The sequence below is a fragment of the Anser brachyrhynchus genome (genome assembly GCF_964034855.1).
Source record: "Anser brachyrhynchus genome assembly, chromosome: 5".
In the NCBI taxonomy this organism is placed as follows: Eukaryota; Metazoa; Chordata; class Aves; order Anseriformes; family Anatidae; genus Anser; species Anser brachyrhynchus.
In genome coordinates this window covers 46,094,076-46,110,000 of record NC_137699.1, presented here as the reverse complement: position 1 = coordinate 46,110,000, position 15,925 = coordinate 46,094,076, and the positions used below count along the sequence as shown (strand labels likewise).

General features: G+C 34.7%; 1 protein-coding gene across 25 annotated transcripts in view; it reads right to left on the bottom strand.

Annotated features, from left to right (window-relative positions):
* LOC308195746 (uncharacterized protein) overlaps positions 1-15,925 on the bottom strand; it is a 262,179-nt gene that overhangs the window by 180,281 nt on the left and 65,973 nt on the right. For 3 of the 25 annotated variants that reach the window (XR_013951804.1, XM_080593709.1, XM_080593708.1), the window contains exon 3: positions 5,709-5,804. The exons of 20 other annotated variants lie outside the window; for them this stretch is intronic. Coding sequence is in view for 2 of the 5 variants with exons in the window: in XM_080593709.1 (XP_080449835.1) it covers positions 5,709-5,754 (46 nt within the window). In the remaining 3 variants the exon portion in view is untranslated. Of the gene's footprint in view, positions 1-5,708; positions 5,805-9,434; positions 15,918-15,925 lie in introns of those variants that run through there. 2 more of the 25 variants (XR_013951809.1, XR_013951818.1) reach the window with 1 other exon arrangement.

The window sequence follows — 15,925 nt, the reverse complement described above, 5'->3', positions numbered from 1 at the left end:
GGGCAAATTCATGTGTTTAGCGGGTAGTTTTCTTCTTTACTGTGAAAATGTTACCATAGTCAATGGAAGAAATAACAGCCTAGGAGAAATGTGTGTTGAGGGAAACAGTGGAGAAGGTTAAGTACATGTCCTTCACCTGCTAATTGTGAGTTGTAACCTTTCCATCTATAGTAAAACTTCTTCCTTTTCTTTTTTTTTTTTTTGGTTTAACTATCTGCTAGAGTAGTAAGCTAAATTATTCATACAGTGGTCTACAGTATGTGTCTTCATGTGATCTTCATGAAGTTATCAACATCCAGAAACAAATTCTAGTGAATTATGTTATGTGCTGTGTGATGACAAGACGCTCTGTAACTGACAGTATGCTTTACTACAGAATGGAAGTTACTTTGTCTTCTGTAATTACACTTATGGGTGAAATGTCTGAGATTAGAAACTTTTCTTCTAAGGCTTATGAACAGCTGAGCTAGACTTCTTTTCATTGGATACTTGGAATATTACACTTTTTTTTTTCCTCCAAGAGTTCTCTTTCTAAAAGGTATTGATAAGAAATAAGACCTTGCATTGGCAAGAATTTTTCTAGTAATATTTGATGGTCCCATCACACTCACTAAATTCTTGCTAAGGAAGAGTTAAACCTTACATATAAAAGCAGGAAACCAGCTGCTAAAATGTGACCTTCAGAGTCCTTCAGAGCTGGTTCAAGATCTAACTGCAGTTTCCGCTGCACATGCTCTACAATAGCAACATCAAGCAGACAGGCTGCCAGCACTGTACCTGCCCAAGGCCAGAGGGAGCATTTATTTCCACTAGCAATCTGAAATGGTAAACTCAGAAACTCATTAATTATGGTATCACTTTTGTTCAAGCACTTTACAATGTAAGTCAAGCCCAGCTTTTAAAAATTGCAAGACTGTAGACACAGTTCCTGAAGAACTAATACAGTTCTCTTGTATGAAAATAAATCGTTTTTCTTTATAGAGTATATATTCTGTAAGTAGATATATAATCATGAAGACTATAAAAAGTGAAAATAGGATTTCTTATATCCTGCATGGTGCTTATGCTTAACTTTTTTATTTAGGCCAGAAAAGATGCCTGTAAAACAATACTTTTAATAGAAAAATGCATTTACCCCTGGCATACAGGAGGATTTTCTATTGAAATGCTGAAGATCTTTAATACTTCCTCTATTTCATCCCAGGAAAATTAGCTGGAAAAGATTTTGGATCATTTTGAACTTTTGATGAAATACCTAATGAAGTATGTCAGTACAAAGACTTTCAAAATTATCACTTTTTTAAAGTTCTGAAACATTTTGCTATCAACTTTGTAACTGAAGTTAAAATACTAACAAAACGTACCAGGAGAAGCCAGCTATGAACTATAGTTCCATAGATTTTCATATAAAACATGGATCTACCTCACTGTCCATTCCATCTATTAGGAAAAGTCTTTCAAAGATGGTCAGGTACTAATATGGTTGGATTTATGTTCTTGTACCTAATACATAAGCGAATAAAACCTTGAGATTCAGTCTGATGTAGCAGAAGGAGGTATTTTTACTAATACAGCAATCTGATTAAATGATTCAGTTACCAAACTGTATTTTTCAAATGTATTTAAGATAGCAATACTTACAGCTGCTGTTTAAGAAATTACCATGTGAAAGCAACTCGTCTTCCAATGACCACTGCTAAGCTATTCTAGTTTGACTATCACGGGTGGAACTAAAACATATCAATTATGTTCAGACATTATTCACGTAGCAGCAGTAGCTAGACACAAATAACTTTCAGATTTTCATTTTTATTTGCATGCATTAAATGAATGCAGAAATATATACAGTGACAATACACTGAAAATAAAATTTAGCAGGGTGAAAGTGTTTCAATATGATCACAAGATAGTCAGCTGCTGATGAGAAGGATCAGTTACTGGACAAAAATGTCTGTTGCTATTGTCCTAGAAGACTCTAAAAGGCAACAGCCACTCTTCATGACACTGCTACAGATTACGCTTATGCAGCAAGTTCATATTGTTCACTGTAATTATTGTAAAACACTTGACTGGGTCATGAAAACAGACAATGTCAATTAATGCCCTGCATGCAATCCAAGTGGATTAAGCCCCAAGGTGGAATGCTGAAGAGATTTAAAGGATGCGTTATTGCATTACAGGACTGCAAAGTGTATAAACCAAACAGCAATTTCAGTGTCTGAGATGTCTTGCCAGACTAAGATATCTCAAGGTGCTACAGCAGCAAATCATGAACAAATTTAAGTGCAGTGGAAAAGTCAAACAAATATAAACAGCAAAAATGAAGTACATTTATATAGGTTTGTCTGTGTGTATAATTATATGCTTATACCTCACACAATTTCAGCAGCAGAAAATATTTTTTCCTTTTAATTTAGGCAGCTGGCAATACTTTTCACTTATTCTTACAGGGGTTAAGAGACAGCATACATAAGCACTAATAAAGTAAGATAGTACTGAACCATTAAATGAGAGGATCCAAACATCCATGTAAGCAGGTACTGTCACCTCCTCTCATAGCTAAAGCTGTTTGCTTAGTTCAGAATATTTGACTGTTATCAGCACTTGAGTCTGTCTTCTCTGTCTTTCTAGAAAAGTCAGCTGCCTTCTCCCTTCAAGAAACTCATGAAGATGCGAGATGAGTACTTCCAAATGAAATCTAATGCCTTTGCTTGCTCTTTTGCTTTTTAATTTCTCTAGTACTCTTGACATGGCTGCTTTCTAAGTACTGCTGAAGGAACAGTCTGCCTACAGATGCAACTTCTAACAAGATTCAACATTGTTACATAGTAGGTCAAGAAACACCTTGTGGAAATGTTTTAGAATCTGCATCACTGCCACTATGAAGATCCTGAGTACTTCACACACTAATATTAAGCATCACAGCCTCACTGTGGAACATGCATATTCTAGCAGACCTTTTTCTGATGAACTGAATATGATTTTTGTCAAGCTGTGAAGTGAGGCACTGACAAAGTCATCAGTAGAAGTAAGTAGTACTGGCTGAGGCATGTGTTCCAGTTTCTGGATACTTTCTATAGTAATCAGCAGGAGCTACATTCTCACTCTAGCTAGTGCTATTTGCAAGTTGAGCAGAAGATGACATGCAAGTTGTATGCAGCTGCAGTGAATAATGAGTGGAATATGTCATGTACAAATTACTCATAACATTTTGTTGCTGTAGGACAACAGGGAAGATGTATAAGCACTGTGATTTCTTCTAAAGCAAGAAACAGTTGGGCGTTATAATACTGTAAACTGGAAATACAGTGTTGCTTTTGGCAAGAAATGAAGCATGAACAAACTTCTCTGCTTAAGTACCTGCACATATGTTGCTCCAGTTGCCTCCACTTTGCTAGATAAAGCCACTACAGCCACCTTACAGCTGTATGGTAATACAAGTAAACATGCTCACAGGAGAAGATATTATATTGTGTGAATATTTTTCAGAATGCCTTGGGTTCTGTCAAATACCGCTTACCTCACCTGTGTGCTTCATCTTCTGTTAACACCACCTCACAAAAATTTATCCTTCCCCCCAGCAAAGACATTACATTTCTTTGATTTTTATACAAGAAATAACACTTTCCAAAATAAATATATTAAAAAAAAATGATAAGCCTACTATCTAATCAGCCACTGCTGCAAATCATTATTATTAACAAAGACGCGTTATATTTAAAGACCTTATATGTCCTTGGGCTGATTTTTTATGCAATAAGCCTAGATAAGAAGGCAATAGCTAAAGTATTACCTCCATAGGAGAGCATACCATATGCTTCCCTGGCTAATTTAAGATACTGCTTAACAGAATGGTTGTTGTCTTAGAATACTCTGAAATTAAAGTCTGTCAGGGAAAACAGAAGCATGCCCATTTAAAAGCTATGTACAGCCTAAGTGTTTATAAATGGTTTGTTTATGATAATTTTTTTGATTATTTTCAGTGCTAATAAGTGGACATCCATGCTGAGGATAAACCCCACTTACATGTAAATGGTGTATAAAGGTGAGAACTGCAATATTGCAATAGATTATCCTGAGTTACAAGAGACCCAAAAGTATCATTGAGTCCAACTCTTTGTTCCACACAGGAAACTGTATTTCTGAGAGTGTTGTCCAAACACTTCTTGAACTCAAACAGAGAACATATGTGAAGTTGTGCCTTATTTCTCTTGCATTTGGTTATTTGATGTTTTGTTTGACTTTGTCAGTATAACAATACAACTTTTAAAATTAAATATATGTATATGTTTTCTATGTTTGGCAAGTTCAAATAAAAGGTTTAGTTATCCGAAAACTTTCATTACTTCTTGACTTAATTTTTGACATGAAATAACATTTCCTTCACAAAAGTTTTTGCATGAATTCCCATGTTTTTATCAACATTTTTTCTTTGTTTCAGTGTGCAGACATTCCCATATACTTCCTCTCTCTTCAACATAACGAATTTCTCAACAAGTCTTCCCAGACTCTAAACATAAAAAGACTCCCGTTTCTACCTATGATTTGACCCACAATTATTTGCTTTCTGCTCTCTCTTCACTAAGGGTAGACCAAGTAGATTACAAACAGATCAGAGCTGGGGCTTGAACTCCATTGAATAAGGAACCTCACCTAATGATAATGAGAGTCTGCAGCATCATTTGTTACTGCTGGCTGTCTTAAGAGGCTTTCCCCTTTCATCACACCACTATTTTGTAAGTCATTGTGAAATGAGATGTTTATTCTAAAACAGTAATAATTCTCTGAAAATTCTTCAGGCAAGTTTAAAAGTTTTGCAACTTTCATATCCTGTGCACTTTTCAAACTGGATCACTGGCTTACTAAACTCTGTTCTCAAGGATAGTAACCTAAGAAAAAGATCAGTCATAATTTTACTCTAATTATTATAAATGCTGAATGTATAAAAACCTAACCAAGAACAACACTTCTTTTTACAGCTTTTCCCTTTATTCCTTTTCTCAGTATCTAAAACTGTTTCTGGCAGCTATAATGAGTCCACAGACTCTGTGAATTCAAGCCAAGGGGTTAGGATCATGCTGGACTTTGTTGCTGGACTTAGATTTGTTTCTCCCTTTGGAAGCATACAAGGTCCTAAATTAGATCCAGTATCTGAAGCTGTTGTAAATGGGAAAAATGGCTAAAGTAAAGAAGCTGCAGTGAGAAAACTTCCACAGCTAAGCTATTTAGTGTGTTTTACCTTGCACCTATGCAAGCAAGGTAGGGATCAGATGCAAGTTACAGGACAGGAATACATGTTTTTTTTAAGTTGTTGAATCATTAGGAATTTACATAAGAACTATGTCTAGAAAAATGTGAATCTTTTGTAACCCCCTGACTGGGGTTTCTCATCAAATTAAGCTGGAGCTTAATTTTGGATTTTCGTCATATGGGTAACTCGCATATTTTGGACTGATTTTAAATATAGGTCAAAGTATGGAAAACAACCACAGCCTTTTCTGAGAGAAGAATTGCCTGAGAGTGAGAGACTTGAAGTACTTTATGTTATCTAAAAGACGAATAAGATTTGATTATATTGCGGTCTATAACTACCTTCCTAGGCACTTATTTTTGAAAAATCAAACACTAAATGGTCCTTAATCTGGAAAAGATGGAAAAAATGATAGGCCTGAAAAATGAAAGTTAGATGAATGCAAGATCTTACATACTTGAGAAGGGAAGCAACAGAGATTTTAGACAATTTGTTGCATCCATGTCTGAATGTCCTTTTAATTTGCCTGATTTTTCCAATGTCTTCTCTTTTCCTTAAAAAAAGAGAGAATAAACAAAATGAGGAATGATATGTGCAACGTGTAAACAATTAGTTCCTCATGTCAATAGTGGTGAGAGACTGAAAAGTGTATAAGCAGTGATGTAAAACGTAAATCACAGAAGTTGGCAAATAACTGAGTAGTTATAAATTCAATGGGAATATTTTAGGGGAGTCTGAATTAGGTCTTCAACTGAAAAACTGTTTAAATGACCAGAAAGTCACATAAAAAGATGAACTGTATATCTAAGAACAAGCATTTTGTGTGAGAAACTGGATAGTACAGTCTGAATTTACAAGGGTAAAGAGAATTGGAAACGCTCCCAGGACAAAAAGGGCCTCATCTGAATTGTTCCACAACAACTTCTTTTAATCCATGTATGAGTTTCTAAATTCTCACACTTCAAGAAAGCTGAAAAAAAAAGTTGAGTTATCTTTTTGGCATGTAAGATATTTTTTATTTTTTGGTGGCTTGAGGCCATGTAATTCAGTTGAAGTATCTACATGAGGTTAACATTGCATACTATTATACATGAATATTTGTATGTTAGGTTTAGATTTTGTCACTGTTTTGGTTTGGGATTTTTTAAAAGTACTTTTCTGGCAGGCAAAATTCAACTACTCTCTAATCATGTCTGAACTTTTATATTCCTGTTTTATAGATGCAGTAAGCAAGATTGTTTAACATAGAAGTAGAATGCCAGTAAGTAAAGGGGGGGAAGGATGATCAAGGCTTCATTTGTGTGATTTTAAAAAAAAAGCACAAAATTTAAGTTTTATCAAATTATGTGGAAAACTTTCTTAATTTTTGCAAGTATTTATTTTGTGTAGCTTTGTCCACGAAGCTTTTTTCATATGCACTTATGCTTGCTAAGACATCTGTAGATGTAAACATATAATGTAACTGGAATAATCCAAATTGGTTGTGTGACAAAAATTCCTTTTTTATTACAGGAAGATGTCACATGTATAACATGCAAACTTCAAACATCCAGCATTGAAACAGATGTTCTAAGCTGTACATTTTGAATTATTAATTAGCTAATCTAATGCAATCTGAAATAATCTCCATAGCTTTGCATGCCCTTTTCCTCTCTGGTATTAGTTCTTCTTTCAAAATCCTCCTAATTTCAAATTGTTACGAAGGAAATTTCTTCATGTTTTTGCAAACCAATTGAATGCAAACTGCGTTTTTTAAGTTCATATGACCATATTAAACACCAGGTCCAGCGTTCTGGGTCATACGCTGCTCAGGTTCTGAGTAAGTATTAGACTGAGTACATGTGTCCTGTGCTCTTGAAGAAAATCCTTAACATAATAGAAGGAAGATGTAGGGTGCTCCTGAAGTGTGAATAGCTGAGGATGGTCAAGAACACCTCAGGATGCACATGCCCCACAGTATGGATTTACATGTTATCTACCAGCCTGTACATCGATCCTTCTAGTTTTATAATACTGTTTATCTTCTAAACAGAAGTGTGTTCTTCAGGCACAATTTTAGAATGCACCTTATCAATTTAGATGCTAAAATCCACCTGGAAAAATTATTTAGACACTTACCACTAAATATTGTGAAGATGCTAAGGAAGCCCTCAATATTGCAATGTTTACCCATACATGATATAGTATATCCTGCAGATCCAAGCAGAACTCAAATCTAAACTGAATTTAGTTGTAGGTCATTTGTAGGGAGGGAGCGAAGGGTTGAGTTCCTGGTTCTCATCTCCAGTCTCACAACTGATTACACATTTGACAGTAAAGCTGATAAAAACAACTCAATCCTGTCTAGTCTTTGGATTAGTCTTTGGACAGCATATTGTACTAAAGAACTAAAACTTGTGTAAAATGCATAAACCACCAAGCTAAGGAGCCACAACTCATATGCGATCTCCTTTAAAGCATGCATTCCTGTCTGCACAATGGCCAATGGTCCTGGAAAAGATAGTTTTTAAAAATCCAGTGCAAGTTCAAAGTCATTTCCCCACTGAGAACTAAGTTGTAATTGGAGTCAGTGAGGTTACATAAGGGCTAACTTTAGCCTGTTCTCATATAGATAAGGATTTTTGCACCTTTTATGACCTTGACTGTCTGACAGCTGAACAGATATTGCAGTAAGTTTCTCTTCATTTGAAACAATTCTGTACAGATGTTTTCATAGGATAAGAAAGCTGATCAGAAGGTACTTGAAATCCAGGAAAAGATAAGTATAAAAAACGAAATAAACAAGTGCAACTGACACTGCTTGGACCTTTAATTGACGCATTGTGCTGACAGCAGTGCTGAACATTTAAATGTTTTGCTCAAGATTGTGGAAACTTTAACCCCAGGGAAGCTTAGTCCTGGGAGTTGTTGCACAGGTTTTCTCATTTCTGTTTCAAACAGAAAAAAGTAATTTCTGTTTCAAAACAATGTTAAAAATGAGTGGAGTAATTCAAAATAAATAGCATTCAGCTAAGAGCTTTGCCTAGATCTTGATCCCTCTTTAGATTCAAGCAAGCTGATATAGTGTTTATAAAGGTTTTTGTCATTTCTGGTCTGGTCTATGAAGGAAATGAGATCATACCGTATCTCCTTCTCCTCTGTCATCTCTAACCTCTGTCCAACAATGCATAAATATGCTGGACAAAGAGACTGCTTTGACAGAGGTAACGGGGCCTAAACTACTTATTTTGTGGACATTGAATATGTTAAAAAAAAACTGGTAAAGACAGATGGACTTGACTTGCTTTGTCAATCCAAACAAGGTACTACAGAACTTACATAGAGAAACATCATACTGTATATTCTAAAAACAGAATGAACTTCAACTGAAGCTTGTACTCTATTAGGTGCCAATGCAATCTAAGTACAAGATACTAATCTTCAGTACTTCTGCTGTTTATGGTACTTGTTACTGTATTTAGGTTCCTACAGAAGATAGGAAATTCCTTCCTATGACCCTCTGTTTTCATTCAACCTCTTTGTCCACACCATTGGCAAAGTAACAAGAAATATTCTCTTCCACTGCTGCACATTCTTACTTCTCTATAAAAACGTTTCTGTACCAAACATTGTAATACAATCCTCAGGTTACTTCACTATTTCTTCCCTTGTCCCTTCTCTTTCTATGAGCATTAATTAAAGATTCCAATTAATTAGTCTCTGTAATTACCCTGTAGTGTCAAGAACAGGAACTGCAACTTTAGAAGCAGCTGGTCCTTTCTTGAGCGTTGTTTACTTCAATCCTTATTTAAGAGTGAAAACTTTCCTGGACATAGGCCATCCTCTTTTTATACAATCACAAGCCCACAAGGCTCTTAGAAAATAATAAATTTTAATTTAAATACAAATGCACAAGAAGCTTTAAATTTAGTGTGAGAGATTTATTAAATCTTAATGATATAAATTCAGTTCTTTACAAGGTTATTCATCTTGAAGCTGAAATATATACATGTAACATCTTCAAGACAAATAATATTGTGTGTATATGTATATAATATATGTAAAAATATATGTTCTCTAGGAATACAGTATTTATTTCTCTCTACAGAAATTCCATGTGTCAAGTAAGTTCTAAAATTAACAGTACAAACAAGTAGCTATATATAGACATACCTGTTTACTTCGGGGGGCGGGGGGGGGGGGGAGGACATCTTGACCCAAGGCCCAAGTTCTTTGCTAATACATTTTCTTTCTTCTCTAATGTCACTGGAAGTCTCAGCTTTACATTTTAGCTTCTGGTTGCTATCTATTTCCTGTATTACCATGAATTTTAGGACTAGTGGCAGCAAGGAATGAGGGAGAAAGACCAGATGAAGAATTACTCGTGTGCCTTTTAACTTTTTTTATAAGATTAAACACTAGGAAAACCACAACTACTTTAGTAATAGTTTCACAATTTTTCTTTTCTCTGTGGGAGGGTGAAGGATTTTTATACATGCTGATTTCTTCAATTTCTTCCTCCATCAGATTTCCAAAAACTCCAATAGAGACCAGTCAGTCTGCCTTCAAAGTTACACTGAACAAAATATTATACAAACAAATTAAAACCCAGCCAACCACTAATAAATAAATAAATAAATAAATAAATCTCTCTCATCTGGGTTCTGCCAACAATGCATCTGTCCAAAAGAGATACCATTTGTCATTTGTATGGAATTATTCAATATAAACAATTCAAAGTATTTTTCAAACAACAAAACTAAGAACTTCCAATGTCCTAAAAGCCTTCCTAAGGGAAACTGAGGTAAGGCAGCCCAACCACCCAATTGCCGAATATTTTTGGTCTTTCATTCTTTGTAAAGGAAATGGGCTTTCTCTTTCTTTATCTTATTCTGAGGCTGTTTTGCTGACTGTTCTCAGTGATGATTTATCCTTTAAGTCCTGTAGGACCCAGACCCAAAATTTTAACATCTCTGGGGAAAAAGGTCTTCCTATATCTTCAGCTTTCTTAAAAGAAACTCCACTGCCTGGTACTATGTTAATATCTATTCCTTTTGCCATTCTAGTCAGCAGAATATTTGCATTGGCTTATGTGAGGTTAGAAGATCTTATAACCACCAATGGATGAAGTCCATCTTCCTGCTCTATCAATGTACACAGTTTGGTAGGATTTTAAAGAATAAAGTGCATCATGCAATCAAGAAAGGTGCAAATGATGTAAAATTAAATTTAAAGCAGATCTAAAGCAAATTGTGGCATGTATATATAAAAATCATTAAAAATGTTTTCTTAACTTTTTCCCAGGTCTGTTTTCCTCACTTCTGTTAGGAATTGAAGTAGCTAAAAGATCATTTGAAGCATGCAAGACTTCAGCTGAGATTCTGGCCCCAGTTTATTTTTAAGTATATTTTTAAGGCATTCAAACATATTAGTGTACTTTGAACAAAACCTAAAAAAAATATAGTTTTAGATAAAGGAAAAAAATAACTAATATCACTGTTATCAATACCAGAAGAAAAACTCTGATAAAAATGATACTTCAGACATTTAATTGTTTGTTCATCACTAGTTAAAGGTATTGTATTCACATATTTGATTGCATCTATTGCTTTAGGCCAGTTAGCTTTAAGAAAAAAACTATAAAAATAATTAGACTTTCCTGGTCACGAGGCTTATTTCCTAATCCATTGTTTATAACTAGCCAGGAAATCACTTGGCATTACTCACTGAAAAGACTATAGGTAATTGTGCCAGCTTTATCACTTCCTGAGCTAATGCTTGCAGGAAGCGGACATGAAAACAATAAAATTTTTAGCTAGGGTTCGTTTACCATTTAAAAATAGAAAACAAGGCTTTAACACTTAACTGCTACCTCAGTCTAACTACCAAACATGAATTCAAGCTTAAGAAGTGGCAATTGCAAAACAGATATACTGACCTGTAGTATTTTGTTCAGATCATTACTGGGAGACATACGAAACTAACCGCCCCTGAGCATCATCTCCAAAACTCTTCTATTCCCAGCTGTGTATTCTAACACACTAGCAAAAATTTTATTCCCAAGCTTTGTGACAAAGGAAATAGAGACTGTCAAATTACAGCTTCACATATAATCCAAATATAATTAAATATTCATATTCATAAATAGTGTTATCCTATTCTATATTAAAAAAAAAGAAAAAAATTTGAAATCCAATTCTCAACTTCTTTCAATATAGCTGAATTACAGATCAGACAAAATTTGTTATTAGTAGTAGCATTTGAAAGTGAATATAAATGATGAACATGTATGACTGAATCTGGAATTTAAAATAACCATTTATCTTGTGGAAGCAAAGCAGTTATTTCTTTTGCCCTCTCCAGATGACAATTCTGGGTATTTATCTAAAACCGGATTAAAGCAAATAATGAACTCCCAAATGAAGGACATTTATTTAATGTGGAATCCCCCATTGAAAATTTTGTTCTCTGTTACCCACGTTCTGTTTTACACTCAAAATGCAAACATGAGTGTTTATACTTTGAGAGATTTATGCTTGATACTGTCAGGAAGTTAGAATCTTTCTTAAGCATTTGCATAGAAGATTCCGAAGAAAGAATTAAGCTATTCTTTCTCAATATATGTACATCAGGATGTACTAACTCAGTTTATAATGTAGAATTTACCAGTATAAAATGTAATGTATTTCCTTCATTTTTATATGTATAAATAATTATAGAATAGAGCTAGGTGACATCCATGTAGTTCATGAAATAACTTTTGAGGTGTGAAGAAACAATTAAATCTTTTTGTTTTTTGTTTTTTTTTTTTTTGGAACCCTATATAGTTTCTCTTTATTTGTTTATCACTGCCAACAATTTGCTTTTGCTTTTGCTTCTGGAGACTTCTGTTTCTTTGTTATATGCTGTTGTAAAAGTAGCATAGAAGACATTTTATTCCAGAGACATAGACAGGTCTCTGATATTTCTGAGTTAAAGTTGTATCAGTTCTAGACATTAACAACAAGATCTTATAGCATACTTTTGGGCAATGAATATTCAGACACATTAGCACGTAATAATTACAATTAAAAATGCACAGACGGATTAAATGGTTGTATTTAGCATTTAATGGACCATTGATTATTCCATGTTTCAGGTATGTCATTAGCAAGTGTATAATATCCCTCATGCCCATAGATCATTGATTAAAGAAGGACAAATCTGCATATTCCTATTGTTTTCCAATAGGAGAAACTGCCCCAGGTGGGGCCTGTTTGCTCCTGTCTGTGTGTTACAGAATTAGTATGGGCTGCCCATTAACTCTGAGGTACTGAATACTGAAGGTGAATTGACACTCTGAAGATACTCTGGACTTTGAGAAAAACAGATTTCTACTTGGACCTGACTAACAAGTTTTAAATTCCTTCTGGTTCACAAACATATCTTGTCGTGCAGATTAACAATTCTAACACTGATAAGCATAGAGTGGACAGAAGAAACAGAATACCTTTAGTTTTTTTTGTTGCTTGCTTATTTATTTCTTTTTATTCCTCTGACAAGACTTCCCAGTTTCTGTAGTTCCATTCCAGAGGAATTGTGTTATGATGAAATCTCAAGTCTATAAATCAGTTAATGGCTCAGTGATTAAAGTGAACCTAGAATAATCTATTTTTAGTGGTGGTGGTTTTTTTCGATGTAAATGCTGCGTAAATCATAGTTATACTTGGAGCTATGATGGGCTGTTCATCAGATGCACTGTGGCTGTTGCTAGGCAAGTTTACACATTTTCTTGATAGAGTTTTGCTTTGAGACACTATCTTTGTTCACACCAATGACACAAAAGTTTGGAGAATATTCAGCATACATAAATGAAAATCAGATTAAATGTGTTGCCAGTTTGTGAAAAAGGTACAGCTGAGTTTTTCATAGCTCTAATAATTACAGTTTAATACGGATTGTATATACAAAAGTGATTGATATCAATATCTAAAATTCATTGAACTCATTTTCCATTTTTGATAGACAAATAATGAACTGGTAAAAAAATAAGACACTGGTACTGTCTTGACTTGCTTCTGTTGCTAGCAGAGTTTTATGATCCAGATTTACTGATTTATAAATAGCAAAGATCTGAGTCATTTTTGCCTATCCTCCCATGTAATTAATGAAGCTGGAGAGAATGCTACTTGCTTCCTTTTTTAAATTATCTAGAAGCAGAAAACAGGATTAAGGATGAAAGGAGGATGATAGAGTCACAGGGTGGTGATGCAGGAGCTGCTGATACTGAAAGAATCAGAAAAATGATCACTCTTCTACTATTCCAAGGGAGGGAGAGGGTGACAGGGAAGAGAAGGTTACCATGTCTTTCAGTTCCTTCTAATCACCTTCCTCTTGACCCGAAACTCCTTCTTCTGTTCTCATATTTCAGGTCAAGGCCCCTAATTAGCTGTTAAACATACTATGTTGGCTTTTCCAAAGTTGGTTGGAAGGATAAGAGTAAAAGGCTGGGAAATAAACAGAGACCTTTTGAATTTAGTCTACAGTGAGAGTCAAATGCATTAACTCTTTCTACCAGCTTCTTCAACTCCAGACCAAAGCAAATAATTGTATATTGAAAGTCAGTATCTTTCATCTCTAAGGCAAAATGTAAACATATACTAGTGTACTTTATATATGACATTTTGAACAACACAACTTCGATCCCTCAATTTCAGTGTGCATTTAATTTTCAGGAGCAATTTAGCGACTTCCCATCCTGTAGAAGGAAGTGTTTTTATAGAGTGAGTAAGGGAGGAAAAGAACATGGTTTGTGACAATTATTGCCATTTGCAGGATAGCCTTATATGTAAACTTAAAACACTTGTACAGGAACATAAGTTTTGAAAATTCTTAAGTATAAAACAGTTTTCCAGGTGCATTAAAGAAAATTGTAAAGGAAAACAACTGCTCCTCGATAAGCTGACAAAAATAATTTCAGTTTAATATTGAAGAACAAAAGCTGAAATAAAATGTTGCAGCCATAAGGGTGATGACAAAGTAAAGCTGCCACATACCTTAAAAGTAAACTTCAATATAAGGGAAAACATTTTTCCATACTTCTGTGAAATTATGCCTGAGTCTTTTATTGCAAAGCACTGCTGAGTTGAAGATGCAGAGAAAAATCTTCCATGTTTATGTTGCAGCCAATCTATCCTGCTCAGAGTTACTTCCGGCTGACCATATTTTTTAGCACTATTCTCTCAAAAGATAGAATGCAGCTGAACTTCAAAAATGATACAACACACACACACACACCAAAAAAAAAACATAGCATTATGTCCATATCATATTATTCCCACAACACTTGAAGATTTGATATGCTTTAAAAAGCAAGGAAAAGAAGCATTTTTGTAATATAAATGAAAGCTTTAAAAAATCTGTTGAAGTGAATACATCAGTTAGCAAATTTTCTGAGGTCATGGACCTGCATATGATTTTTTTTGTACTAACCTGTTTTTTTGTACTAAGCCTGTCTTGGCTTTCAAACTTGTGCATAAGCACTAGGAAGAAATTTCAGCATTTGATCATCAGGGTCATCACATGACACTATGAAGAGAGTTACTATTGTTGTGAAATGGGACCACCAGAACCTTGCAACCATAACCTTATACCTTCTTTGATGTGCTTAAACCACCTAAATCTTGTATATTTCAACAACAGCTGAAAGCACTCAGTACCTCTTGCTTTCTCCCTGGTAAGACTTCTTAGCTCTCAGTTCATTGTTAACAGTTATCTTCCTTTATGAACAGCGTTCTTGTTTTTTTTGATTGTCCAACCAAATATGGCCATTACTAGCCATATTTCCAAGCTATTGGAACTGGTGTGTATGTGTACCCTTTGCAATGGCCAGGGTTTAGAAAGTAATCATAATTTATATGGAACATAATCTTCAAATGTATAGATAGGTTTTTTCATAAAACCCAAACAATTAAAATGAATAATTAAGCCACCTGACAATCCTGGAATTATGGCTTTCTTTCCCTTAATAGGGAATCCTTGTATGTATCCTTGGGGATACATACAATGAACTAAAGAATAATCTTTTGTAATATTGTTTAAAATAATTGTTAATGAAAATCAATTGTCAAGTCTCCAGTCCACACAGAGGATCCTGGATATATTTGGTATATTTCCATTAAACTACCTGCCCAAGTCATGACACTTACATGAAATAAAAGCAGACACAACTTGGGTTCAAACATTTGACATATTCCAACTAATCATGTCCCTAGTGCTTCTTTATTTCCCACATGGGTTCGTCAAGAACAAAAATCTTTCACTTCTACTCCCCACCTCACTTCTCAGTTTTATCACAAGCTAATTAGGATGATCATAACAGGAAAAGGCACGAATTTCCAATGTGACCTTTTCCTTTTATGAGACAGTTCAGGTTCCTATCAGAGCAATTAGTGAATTGGGCATCATTCCCCTAACATGACTCATTTATAAAAAAAAACTCACCTTAAATAAGCAGTCCCACTCCATTTTAGATTGAAGGCTGGAAGCTCATTATAATTGGGGTCTGCTGCTCTTTCTTTGAGCACTTTCTTATCTGGGGATGGAGCTGCATGTAATGCAATCTTCTTCCATGCGAACAAGACTGTTATCAAAATAAACCTTTTCTGCTGACCCTCTTCCCTGCCATTAGGCTAAGTGAAATAGTAGACTATTGAA